Raw genomic sequence first — 12,227 nt, 5'->3', positions numbered from 1 at the left:
CCCCCCAACCCCTCTGCCCCATAACGCGCTCGAAGGGCAAACGGAGGGGCTCCAAAGCCCAACCCCCCCGTGGGCCCCACGGCTCCGCGCCCCCCAAGTCGGAGCCCCCCAAGTCGGAGCCCCCCAAGTCGGAGTTGGGGGTCCCGCCGGAGCCGCCCCCCCCCACCCGCTGGGCCCCATTTCAGGTGGGGGGCGACTGCACACAGCGCTGCTACTGCAAACACCGCGACCCCCCCCGGCTGCCCCACAACGTCAGAGCGTGGTGAGGCCACTTGGGGGGCGCACTTGTGGGGGGGGGGGAAGGAGGGGAGGGGTCCCCGAGACCCCCAACTCTATTAACGCAGCCCCCCCCCCATTATATCGCATAGGTTGGCTCGGATGAAGGCGGTGCCCCCCGAAATCCTCCGAGGGGGCGGAAAGGATGGAGGTGCTGCCCCATAAGTTGGAGCTGCCGCCCCATAAGTCAGCGTGGAGACCCTATAAGTTGGAATAGCTGCCCCATAAGTCAGCATGGATGCCCCCTAAGTTGGAACTGCCGCCCCATAAGTTGGAACGGCTGCCCCATAAGTTGGAACGGCCACCCCATAAGTCAGCATGGATGCCCCATAAGTTGGAACTGCCACCCCATAAGTCAGCGTGGAGACCCTATAAGTTGGATTAGCTGCCCCATAAGTCAGCATGGATGCCCCATAAGTTGGAACAGCCGCCCCATAAGTTGGAACGGCCGCCCCATAAGTCAGCATGGATGCCCCATAAGTTGGAACTGCCACCCCATAAGTTGGAACTACCGCCCCATAAGTTGGAACGGATGCCCCATAAATCAGCGTCGATGCCCCATAAGTTGGAACTGCCGCCCCATAAGTTGGAAGGGCTGCCCCATAAGTTGGTGTGGATACCCTATAAGTTGGAATAGCTGCCCCATAAGTCAGCATGGAGACCCTGTAAATTGGAATAGCTGCCCCATAAGTCAGCATGGATGCCCCAGAAGTTGGAACTGCCACCCCATAAGTTGGAACGGCCGCCCCATAAGTTGGTGTGGATGCCCCCAAAGTTGGAACTCCTGCCCCCTAAGTTGGAACGGCCGCCCCACAAGTTGGAATCGCCGCCCCATAAGCTGGCATCGCCCCCACCCCCAAACCCACATTAAAAGTTGGGGCACAGCTGCTGCGCCGTGGGGCTGGGGAGGGGGGGTTTCTGTGCCCCACAAGTGCTGCGCTATGGGGCAGAGATGTGGGTCAGCGAGAGCCCCGCTGCGAGAAGCCATGGCTTTATTGGGGGGTGGTTGGGGGGGATGGGACAAATATGGGGGTCACCGCCGCCCCCCTCCGCCCCCCATGGACGGGAATGGGGAGAAAATGTGGGGCGGAGTTGGGGGCCCACAGCCCCACCTTTCTGTGGGGCAGAGTTGGGGGTCCAGAGCCCACATTTAGAGGGGGGGGGGGCGGGGGGGGGAAACACCCCTTTAAAACAGCTTAAAAGCAACGCGTGGTGAAGAGAAAAGGAGGGGGGGACCCCGAAAATGGGTCTGGAGGGGGCAAGGTGGGGCGGCCCCATAAGTTGTGGGGCGGCCCCATAAGTTGTGGGGCGCCGTCAGACGATCATCTCCAGCTGCCGCGCGTATTCGATGACCTGGGAGGCCAGCTGCGTGGAGGGGATGGGGGAGTCCTCCGCCTTCTGCTGCTGCTGCACCCCAAAGCTGTAGTAGTTGTTGGGGCCCAGGATCCAGCCGCGCTGTGGGGAGATGTGGGGCAGAGAGGGGGGGGGGGGGTTATAGGGGGCTGCCCCATAGCGGGGTGGTGGGGGGCTGCCCCGTAGATGGTGGGGTTGTGGGGCAGTGGGAGATGTGGGGCAGAGAGGGGGGGGGGTTATAGGGGGCTGCCCCATAGATGGTAGGGTTGTGGGGCAGTGGGAGATGTGGGGCAGAGAGGGGGGGGGGTTATAGGGGGCTGCCCCATAGATGGTAGGGTTGTGGGGCAGTGGGAGATGTGGGGCAGAAAAAGGAGGAGGATTGGGGGGCTGCCCCATAGATGGTGGGGTTGTGGGGCAGTGGGAGATGTGGGGCAGAAAAAGGAGGAGGATTGGGGGGCTGCCCCATAGATGGTGGGGTTGTGGGGCAGAAAGGGGGTGGGTTGGGGGAGGCTGAGCTGTAATGTGGGGGTGGGTGAGGGGGCTGCCCCATAGATTGTGGGGTTGTGGGGCAGTGGGAGATGTGGGGCAGAGAGGGGGGGGGGTTATAGGGGGCTGCCCCATAGCGGGGTGGTGGGGGGCTGCCCCATAGATGGTGGGGTTGTGGGGCAGTGGGAGATGTGGGGCAGAGAGGGGGGGGGGGGGGATTATAGGGGGCTGCCCCATAGCGGGGTGGTGGGGGGCTGCCCCATAGATTGCAGGGTTGTGGGGCAGTGGGAGGTGTGGGGCAGAAAGGGGGATTGTGGGAGGCTGCCCCATAGATTGTGGGGTTGTGGGGCAGTGGGAGGTGTGGGGCAGAAAGGGGGATTGTGGGGGGCTGCCCCATAGATTGTGGGGTTGTGGGGCAGTGGGAGATGTGGGGCAGAGAGGGGGAGGGGTTATAGGGGGCTGCCCCATAGATGGTGGGGTTGTGGGGCAGTGGGAGATGTGGGGCAGAAAGGGCGGGGGGGGTTATAGGGGGCTGCCCCATAGCGGGGTGGTGGGGGGCTGCCCCATAGATTGCGGGGTTGTGGGGAAGAAAGGGGGTGGGGGGGGTTGGGGGAGGCTGAGCCATAGTGTGGGGGTGGGGGGGGCTGCCCCGTAGATGGTGGGGTTGTGGGGCAGAGAGAGATGTGGGGCAGAAATGGGGGGGTTTTTGCGGGGGGCTGCCCCATAGATTTGGGGGCAGTGGGAAATGTGAGGCACGCTATGGGGCGGCTGTGGAGCACGCTATGGGGCTGAGGAGCGGCACTACGGGGTGCTGTGGGGCAGAGTGGAGCTGGGAGGGTGCTATGGGGCAGAGTGGGGGATGCTGTGGGGCAGCTATGGGGTCTCTATGGGGCAGCCGTGGGACAGCTATGGGGCAGCCGTGGGGTCTCTATGGGGCAGCCGTGGGGCAGCCATGGGGTCGCTATGGGGCAGCCGTGGGGCAGTTACGGGGCAGCCATGGGGCAGCTATGGGGCAGCTGTGGGGCAGCCGTGGGGTAGTTATGGGGCAGCCATGGGGCAGCCGTGGGGCAGCTGTGGGGCAGTTATGGGGCAGCCGTGGGGCAGTTATGGGGCAGCTGTGGGGCAGCTGTGGGGCAGCCGTGGGGCAGTTATGGGGCAGCCATGGGGTTGCTATGGGGCAGCTGTGGGGCAGCCATGGGGTCTCTATGGGGCAGCTGTGGGGTCGCTATGGGGCAGGTGTGGGGCAGCCATGGGGCAGCTATGGGGCAGCCGTGGGGCAGCCGTGGGGCAGCTATGGGGCAGCCATGGGGTCGCTATGGGGCAGGTGTGGGGCAGCTGTGGGGCAGCCGTGGGGCAGCTATGGGGCAGCTGTGGGGTCGCTATGGGGCAGGTGTGGGGCAGCCGTGGGGCAGTTATGGGGCAGGCGTGGGGCAGCACCTTGCGGCCGTAGTCGCTCATGCGCTTGGCGCTGGGGAAGAAGAGGATCCGCGTCGCCTCGGGGAACAGAATCTTCTCGTAGGCGCGCTCAATGCAGCCCGCCATCTCGTCACTGCGGGCGGGGAATGGCGTCAGGAAGGGGCAGCAAGGGGGGAAGGGGGGAAGGGGGGGGAAGGGGGGGGAAGGGGGCAGGAAGGGGGGGGAAGGGGGCAGGAAGGGGGGGGAAGGGGGGGGAAGGGGGGGGAAGGGGGAAGGAAGGGGGATGGGGGGGCAGGAAAGGGGGGCAGGAAGGGGGAAAAAGGGGGTGGGGGGGCAGGAAGGGGGGAAGGAAAGGGGGTGGGGGGGAAGGAAGGGGGGGCAGTTCAGAGCTGGGGGTAATTAGAGGGGAGGTGGGGGGGCTGATTGGGGGGTAAGTAGGGGGGAGGTGGGGGGTCATTGGGGGTAATTAAGGGGTAATTAGGGGGTCACTGGGGGTAATTGGGGGTCATTGGCGGGTAATTAAAGGGTCATTGGGGGTCATGGAGTCATTGGGGGGTCATTGGGGGGTAATTAAGGGATAGGTGGGGGTGGCAGATGGGTGAATGTTGATGAAGAAATGCTAATGAGGGGTAATGAGGGCAACAACAGGTAATGAGATGTAACAAGGAGTAATGGAGAGTAACGAGGGCTAACAAGAGCTAATGAGGGGTAATGAGAGCTAATGAGGGGTAACGAGGGGTAACAAGGGGTAATAAGAACTAATGAGGGGTAACGAGGGATAACGAGGGGTAATAAGAGCTAATGAGCAGTAATAAGAGCTAATGAGGAGTAATAAGAGCTAATGAGGAGTAATAAGAGCTAATGAGGAGTAATAAGAGCTAATGAGGGATAGTGAGGCGCAACAAGGGGTAATGAGAGCTAATGAGGGGTAATAAGAACTAATGGGCAGTAATGAGGCATAACAAGGGGTCATGAGAGCTAATGAGAGACAATGAGGGCTAACGAGGGGTAACGAGGGGTAATAACGAGTAATGAGGCTAATGAGGAGTAGCGAGAGATAATGAGGGGTAACGAGGAGTAACGAGGGGTAAGGAGGAGTTGTGTGGAGTAACGGGGAGTAACAAGGGGCAATGAGGGCAATTAACGAGGCTGATGAGAGCTAACGAGGCTGATGAGAGCTAACGAGGCTGATGAGAGCTAACGAGGCTGATGAGAGCTAACGAGGCAGCCCAATTAGGCGGGGTTACCGGATGGTGTCGAGCAGGATGTCGATGAAGAAGGTGTAGCTCTCGGCAGGGATGTTGCCCTTGGCCAGGAACACCTTGTTGTAGCTGCCCTCCATCAGGTACTGCGCCAGCCCATAATATGCCGTCAGCACACAGCCACCCTGCGCGCCCCGCTGCCCCACGGCTGCCCCACGGCTGCCCCATAGCACCCCACGGACCCCCTGCCCCCATCTACCCCAAATCACCCTATAGACCCCCTGTCCCCCATATCTGCCCCGCAGACCCCCTGCCCCATAGCACCCTATAGACCCCCTAACCCCCACCCCAAACCTGCCCCATAGATCCCTTGCCCCCACCTGCCCCATATCACCCTACAGACCCCCACATCTGCCCCCCATCTGCCCCACATCCGCCCCACCTGCTCGAGGCTGACGGGGTGGCGGATGTAGACGTTGGTCTGGATGTCCCTGCCCCATATCCATCCCATATCTGCCCCATATCTCCCCCCTGCCCCACATCTGCCCCCTGCCCCACATTTCCCTGCCCCCCACCTGCTCGAGGCTGACGGGGTGGCGGATGTAGACGTTGCTCTGGATGTCCCTGCCCCATATCCGTCCCATATCTGCCTCCTGCCCCATATCCACCCCATATCCACCCCATATCTGCCCCCTGCCCCCCATCTGCCCCCTGCCCCACATTTCCCCGCCCCCCACCTGCTCCAGTGACACGGGGTGGCGGATGTAGACGTTGCTCTGGATGTCCCTGCCCCATATCTGCCCCATATCTCTCCCCTGCCCCATATCCACCCCATATCCGTCCCATATCTGCCCCCTGCCCCACATCTGCCCCATATCCGCCCCCCACCTGCTCGAGGCTGACGGGGTGGCGGATGTAGACGTTGCTCTGGATGTCCCTGGCCGGCAGCCTCTCCAGCTCGGTGTGGAACTCGGCCACGCGGTTCTGGGACAGCAGGAAGAGGAGGTTGAGGCCCAGCAGCTGATGGCGGAACGCCGAGTCGGGGAGCTCCTCCCTGCGGGGACACGGCCATGGGGCGGCCATGGGGCGGGACCCCGACCCACAGGGACCCCGACCCACAATGGGACCCCGACCCACAATGGGACCCCAGACCCACAATGGGACCCCAGACCCACAATGGGACCCCGACCCACAGGGACCCCGACCCACAATGGGACCCTGACCCCCCAGGGGACCCCAACCCCCAGGGACCCCAATAGGAGCCCCCAGACCCACAGGGGGAACCCAGACCCACCAGGGACCCCGACCCACAGGGACCCCGACCCACAATGGGACCCCGACCCACAGGGATCCCGACCCACAGGGACCCCAGACCCACAATGGGACCCCAGACCCACAATGGGACCCCGACCCACAGGGACCCCAGACCCACAATGGGACCCTGACCCCCCAGGGGACCCCAACCCCCAGGGACCCCAATAGGAGCCCCCAGACCCACAGGGGGAACCCAGACCCACCAGGGACCCCGACCCACAGGGACCCCGACCCACAATGGGACCCCGACCCACAGGGACCCCGACCCACAATGGGACCCCGACCCACAGGGACCCCGACCCACAATGGGACCCCGACCCACAGGGATCCCGACCCACAATGGGACCCCAACCCACAGGGACCCCGACCCACAGGGACCCCAATAGGAGCCCCCAGACCCACAGCAGGACCTCAACCCACCAGGGACCCCAGACCCACAGCAGGACCCCAGAGCCACAGGGGACCCCAGAGCAACCAGGGACCCCAGACCCACAATGGGACCCCAGAGGAACCCCAGACCCACAGGGAGAACTCAGACCCACAGCAGGACCCCAGACCCACAATGGGACCCCCAATGAGATCTCCCAGAGCAACACAGGGACCCCAGACCCACAATGGGACCCCAGAGCCACAGGGGGAACACAGGCCCACCGGGGACCCCAACCCCCAGGGACCCCAATAGGAGCCCCCAGACCCACAGCAGGACCTCAACCCTTCAGGGACCCCAGACCCACAGCGGGACCCCAACCCCCCAGGGACCCCGACCCCCAGGGACCCCAGACCCACAATGGGACCCCGACCCCCCAGGGACCCCAGAGCCACGGGGGACCCCAGACCCACAGCGGGACCCCAACCCACAATGGGACCCCAAAGCCACCAGGGACCCCAACCCACAGGGACCCCGACCCACCAGGGACCCCAATAGAAGCCCCCAGACCCACAGGAGGAACCCAGACCCACCAGGGACCCCAGAGCCACCAGGGACCCCAATAGGAGCCCCCAGACCCACAGCAGGACCCCGACCCACAATGGGACCCTGACCCCCCAGGGGACCCCGACCCCCAGGGACCCCAACCCACAATGGGACCCCAATAGGAGCCCCCAGACCCACCAGGGACCCCAGACCCACAGCGGGACCCCGACCCCCCAGGGACCCCGACCCCCAGGGACCCCAGACCCACAATGGGACTCCGACCCACAATGGGACCCTGACCCACAATGGGACCCCGACCCCCAGGGACCCCGACCCCCCAGGGAGCCCGACCCCCAGGGACCCCGACCCACAATGGGACCCCAATAGGAGCCCCCAGACCCACGGGGGGAACCCAGACCCACAATGGGATCCCAATAGAAGCCCCCAGACCACAGGGGGAACCCAGACCCACCAGGGACCCCAGACCCACAGCGGGACCCCGACCCCCCAGGGACCCCGACCCCCAGGGACCCCAGACCCACAATGGGACCCCGACCCCCAGGGACCCCGACCCCCCAGGGACCCCAGACCCACCAGGGACCCCAGACCCACAGCGGGACCCCAACCCCCCAGGGAGCCCGACCCCCCAGGGAGCCCGACCCACAATGGGACCCCAATAGAAGCCCCCAGACCCACAGGGGACCCCAGACCCACGGGGGACCCCAATAGGAGCCCCCAGACCCACAGCAGGACCCCAGACCCACGGGGGACCCCAATTGGTGCCCCCAGACCCACGGTGGGACCCCAGACCCACAGCAGGACCATGGACCCACAGTGGGACCCCAATAGGAGCCCCCAGACCCACGGGGGACCCCAGACCCACAGCGAGACCCCAATAGGAGCCCCCAGACCCACAGGAGGACCCCAGACCCACAGTGGGACCACGGACTCACGGCAGGACCCCAACAGGACCCCCCAGACCCACAAAGGGACCCCAGACCCACAGCGGAACCCCAACAGGACCCCCCAGAGCCCCAGAGGAACCCCAGACCCACAGGGAGAACTCAGACCCACAGCGGGACCCCAGACCCACAATGGGACCCCCAATGAGATCTCCCAGAGCAACACAGGGACCCCAGACCCACAGGGGGACCCCCGAGGGACCCCCAGAGCAACAGTGGGATCCCAGACCCGCAGTGGGACCCCAACAGGACCCCCCAGACCCACAATGGGACCCCAGACCCACAGGGGAACCCCCAGAGGGACCCCAGACCCACAACAGGACCCCCAGAGGGACCCCAGACCCACGGCGGGACCACAGACCCACAGTGGGGCTCCAATAGGAGCCCCCAAACCCACAAAGGGACCCCAGCCCCCCAGCAGGACCCCAGCGGGACCCCAGACCCACAGCGGGGCCCCAACAGGAGCCCCCAAACCCACAAAGGGACCCCAGCCCCCCAGCAGGACCCCAGTGGGACCCCAGCCCCCCAGCGGGACCCCAGCGGGACTCCAGACCCACAGTGGGACCCCAGAGGGACCCCCCAGAGCCCCAGAGGGCCCCCAGCCCCCCAGCGGGACCCCCAGCCCCACTGACTTGTAGTCGAAGTAGTAGCACTTGAGCTGCGCCATGTAGCGCTCGAAGGACGGGATGTCCTTCTTCAGGATGCTCCACTGCGCCCCGATCTCCAGGATGTCCCCTGCCGGAGCAGCGCCCCATAGCGGCAGCCCCACAGCCCACAGCCCCACAACCCCACAGCCCACAGCCCCATAGTGGCAGCCCCACAACCCCACAGCCCACAGCCCCATAGTGGCAGCCCCACAGCCCCACAGCCCACAGCCCCATAGCGGCAGCCCCACAGCCCCACAGCCCCACAACCCACAGCCCCATAGCGGCAGCCCCACAACCCACAGCCCACAGCCCCATAGCGGCAGCCCCACAACCCCACAACCCACAGCCCCATAGCGGCAGCCCCACAGCCCACAGCCCCACAGCCCCACAACCCACAGCCCCATAGCGGCAGCCCCACAGCCCCACAGCCCACAGCCCCATAGCAGCAGCCCCACAGCCCACAGCCCCATAGCGGCAGCCCCACAACCCACAGCCCCATAGCGGCAGCCCCACAGCCCACAGCCCCATAGCGGCAGCCCCACAACCCCACAACCCACAGCCCCATAGCGGCAGCCCCACAGCCCACAGCCCCACAGCCCCACAACGGCAGCCCCACAGCCCACAGCCCACAGCCCCATAGCGGCAGCCCCACAACCCACAGCCCCACAGCCCACAGCCCCACAACCCCACAGCCCACAGCCCCATAGTGGCAGCCCCACATCCCCACAGCCCACAGCCCCATAGCGGCAGCCCCACAGCCCCACAACCCACAGCCCCATAGCGGCAGCCCCACAGCCCACAGCCCCACAACCCCACAGCCCACAGCCCCACAGTGCAATAGCGGCAGCCCCACAGCCCACAGCCCCATAGCGGCAGCCCCACAGCCCCACAGCCCACAGCCCCATAGCAGCAGCCCCACAACCCACAGCCCCACAACCCCACAGCCCACAGCCCCACAGCCCCACAGTGCAATAGCGGCAGCCCCACAACCCACAGCCCCACAGCCCACAGTCCCACAACCCCACAACCCACAGCCCCATAACCCTACAACCCCACAGCCCCACAACCCCATCACCCACAGCCCCATAGCTCACAGCCCCACAACCCTATAACCCCACAGCCCCAAAACCCCATAATCCACAGCCCCACAACCCCATAACCCACAGTCCCACAACCCCACAGCCCCACACCCCCATAACCTACAGCCCCATAGCCCACAGCCCCAAAACCCCATGACCCCATAACCCTACCGTCCCATAACCCCATCATCCCACAATCCCATAACCCCACAACCCTACACCCTGTGGCCCCATAACCCCACAGACGTACCACCCCATAACCCCACGACCCCATAACCCCACAACCCCATAACCCCCTCCCTGTGTCCCCACCCCAGTTCCCATGGCCCCACATCCCTTCCTCCTGTCCCCATAACCCCATCCCTGCCCCCGTGTCCCCCATCCCACAACCCCCCACCCCAAATCCCCCCATCCCACCCCCATATCCCATCCCCACCCCCCACATCCCCCCCATCCCACATCCCCTTCCCATAACCCCACATCCCCCTACCCCCCACCCCCATCCCCCCCCTCCCCACCCCTCCATATCCCCCCCACCCCATATTTTCTCCCCCCACCCCACATCCCCCCCCCACGCCCCCAAATCCCCCCACCCCCCCCCACACTGCCGCGTCCCCCCACCCCCAAAACCCCAAAAACCCCCAAAACCCCACATCACCCCCTACCCCACATCCCCCCCACCCCCCCCACCCCCACAATGGGACCCCAATGGGACCCCAGACCCACACAGGACCCCCACAGCACCCCCCAAACCCCCCCGAATCCCCCCCACCCACTGGCCAACACGAGCTGCTGTTTGGTCAGCGCGACGCCGGAGGTGGGCAGGAAGTTCAGCTCCAGCAGCGCCAGCTTCGTTAGGGGAGAAACCTCGTTAGCGGCAGCCCTAATGAGCGGGGCAGCCCCCCTCCGCCCCCCCCCCCGGCATCGGGGACCCCAAACCCCCCCCCACACACAGGGACACCAAAACTGGGCCTTAAAACACCAAAATGCGGCCCCACGAAGACCCCAAAAATGGGGACACCAGAACACAGAGCGGGGACCCCAAAAAGGGGGGAGACCCCAAAAGGGGCTGGAGACCCCAAAAGGGGCTCAGGACCCCCCAAAAAACAAAGAGGCACCCAAATGAAGGACCAGGGACCCCAAAAAGGCCAAGGGACCCCCACTAAAAGCTCGAGACCCCCAAGGGGTGGCCCAGGGCCCCCCAGTAAAGGCTCAGGGACCCCCAGGGACCCCCAGAAAATGCCCTAGGATCCCCAGCAGATGACCCCAGGACCCCAAAAGACCAAGAGACCCCCCCATAAAAGCCCAAGACCCCCAAGGGGTGACCCAGGGACCCCCAATAAGGGTTCAGAGACCCCCCAGTAAAGGCCCAGGACGCCCAGTAAAGGGCCAGGACCCCCCCGGGATGACCCGGGGACCCCAAAAGACAAAAAGACCCCCAATAAAAGCCCAAGACCCTCAAAGGGTGACCCAGGGACCCCAATAAAGGTTCAGAGACCCCCCAACAAAGGCCCAGGACCCCCAAGGGGCGACCCAGGGACCCCCCCCAAAAGGCCCAGGACCCCCAATAACGGCCCAGGACCCCCCAGAGGTGGCCCGGGACCCCCATAAAAGCCCAAGACCCCCAAGGGGTGACCAAGGGACCCCCAATAAAGGTTCAGAGACCCCCCAACAAAGGCCCAGGACCCCCAGGGGACGACCCAGGGACCCCAATAAAGGGCCTCAGACCCCCCAAAGGCGGCCCGGGACCCCCCCAAAAAGGCCCAGGACCCCCAAGGGGTGACCCAGGGACCCCAATAAAGGCCCAGGACCCCCAAAGGCGGCCAGGGACCCCCATAAAAGCCCAAGACCCCCAGGGTGGGACCCAGGGACCCCAATAAAGATTCAGAGACCCCCCAACGAAGGCCCAGGACCCCCAAGGGGCGACCCAGGGACCCCCCCAAAAAGGCCCAGGACCCCCAGGAGGGGATCCAGGACCCCCAATAAAGGCCCTCAGACCCCCCAAGAGGCCCGAGACCCCCAACGGACGACCCAGGACCCCCAATAACGGCCCAGGACCCCCCAAAGGCGGCCCGGGACCCCCATAAAAGCCCAAGACCCCCAAGGGGTGACCCAGGGCCCCCCCCCAAAAGGCCCGGCCCCCCCCGAGCGCTGATCCAGGCCCCCCCCGAAGGCCCGCAGAGCCCCGAACGCGGCCCGGGACCCCCGGCCCACCTTGAGGCGGCCCAAGGCCTCCCCGCACTTGCTGAGGTTGGGGCTCTTCCGGCCCCACTCGCCCTTCAGCTGCTCGTACATCCCGGCCGCCGCCCGCAGCCCCCCGCCGCCCTCCGCCCCGTTCAGCACCGCCGCCGCCATCGTGAGTCTGCGCCGCGCCGCTTCGCGACGCTGCCGTCAAGCAGCGTGCCGGCCCGCCGCCGCGCTTTACGGCTGCGGCGGTGCCGTGGAAACACCGCTCGGAGCATGCGCAGATAGGGCGGGCTGCCCGCGGTGCCCTGACGTCATCAACACGAGCCGGAAGTCGCGTTGAGCGAGCCGGAAGTGGCCCGCGCGGAACCGGAAGAGGTGGGCGCGGAAGGGAA

At 65.6% G+C, this 12,227-nt stretch overlaps 1 protein-coding gene and 1 long non-coding RNA gene across 3 annotated transcripts; one reads left to right on the top strand and one right to left on the bottom strand.

The window, feature by feature from the left end:
- On the top strand, positions 1-1,162 carry LOC116241286 (uncharacterized). Its single transcript, XR_004169483.2, has 2 exons — positions 1-262; positions 369-1,162. It is a non-coding gene; the product is annotated as an uncharacterized LOC116241286 (long non-coding RNA).
- An 89-nt stretch (positions 1,163-1,251) lies between these two features.
- On the bottom strand, positions 1,252-12,044 carry PSMD8 (proteasome 26S subunit, non-ATPase 8). Of its 2 annotated transcripts, XM_090129994.1 has the most exons (8): positions 11,863-12,044; positions 10,425-10,497; positions 8,555-8,657; positions 5,674-5,787; positions 5,471-5,522; positions 4,779-4,879; positions 3,553-3,664; positions 1,252-1,731 (listed from the first exon to the last, which is right to left on the bottom strand). In XM_090129994.1, exons 1-8 carry the CDS (start codon positions 12,001-12,003, stop codon positions 1,591-1,593), a joined length of 837 nt encoding a protein of 278 aa, XP_089986120.1. In that variant the 5' UTR covers positions 12,004-12,044; the 3' UTR covers positions 1,252-1,590. The 2 variants fall into 2 exon arrangements, with proteins under 2 accessions (XP_089986120.1, XP_089986119.1); XM_090129993.1 differs by lacking the exon at positions 5,471-5,522 and having other exon boundaries at positions 5,622-5,787; positions 11,863-12,038.
- Positions 12,045-12,227: the final 183 nt, after the last annotated feature.

Source organism: Phasianus colchicus, chromosome 38, assembly GCF_987193195.1.
Source record: "Phasianus colchicus chromosome 38, bPhaCol1.hap1.1, whole genome shotgun sequence".
Taxonomy (NCBI): Eukaryota; Metazoa; Chordata; class Aves; order Galliformes; family Phasianidae; genus Phasianus; species Phasianus colchicus.
The sequence above is the reverse complement of the archived record's forward strand: the minus strand, read 5'-3'. Positions and strand labels throughout refer to the sequence as shown.

Excerpts from the sequence above, each read along its gene's own strand:
- PSMD8 (XM_090129994.1), bottom strand. The coding sequence starts at position 12,003 with ATGGCGGCGGCGGTGCTGAACGGGGCGGAGGGCGGCGGGGGGCTGCGG. Across the intron at positions 5,523-5,673 it reads GAGCTGGAGAGGCTGCCGGC|CAGGGACATCCAGAGCAACG; the intron begins CAGGGACATCCA and ends GCAGATATGGGG. Across the intron at positions 3,665-4,778 it reads ATCCTGCTCGACACCATCCG|TGACGAGATGGCGGGCTGCA; the intron begins GTAACCCCGCCT and ends CCCCGCCCGCAG.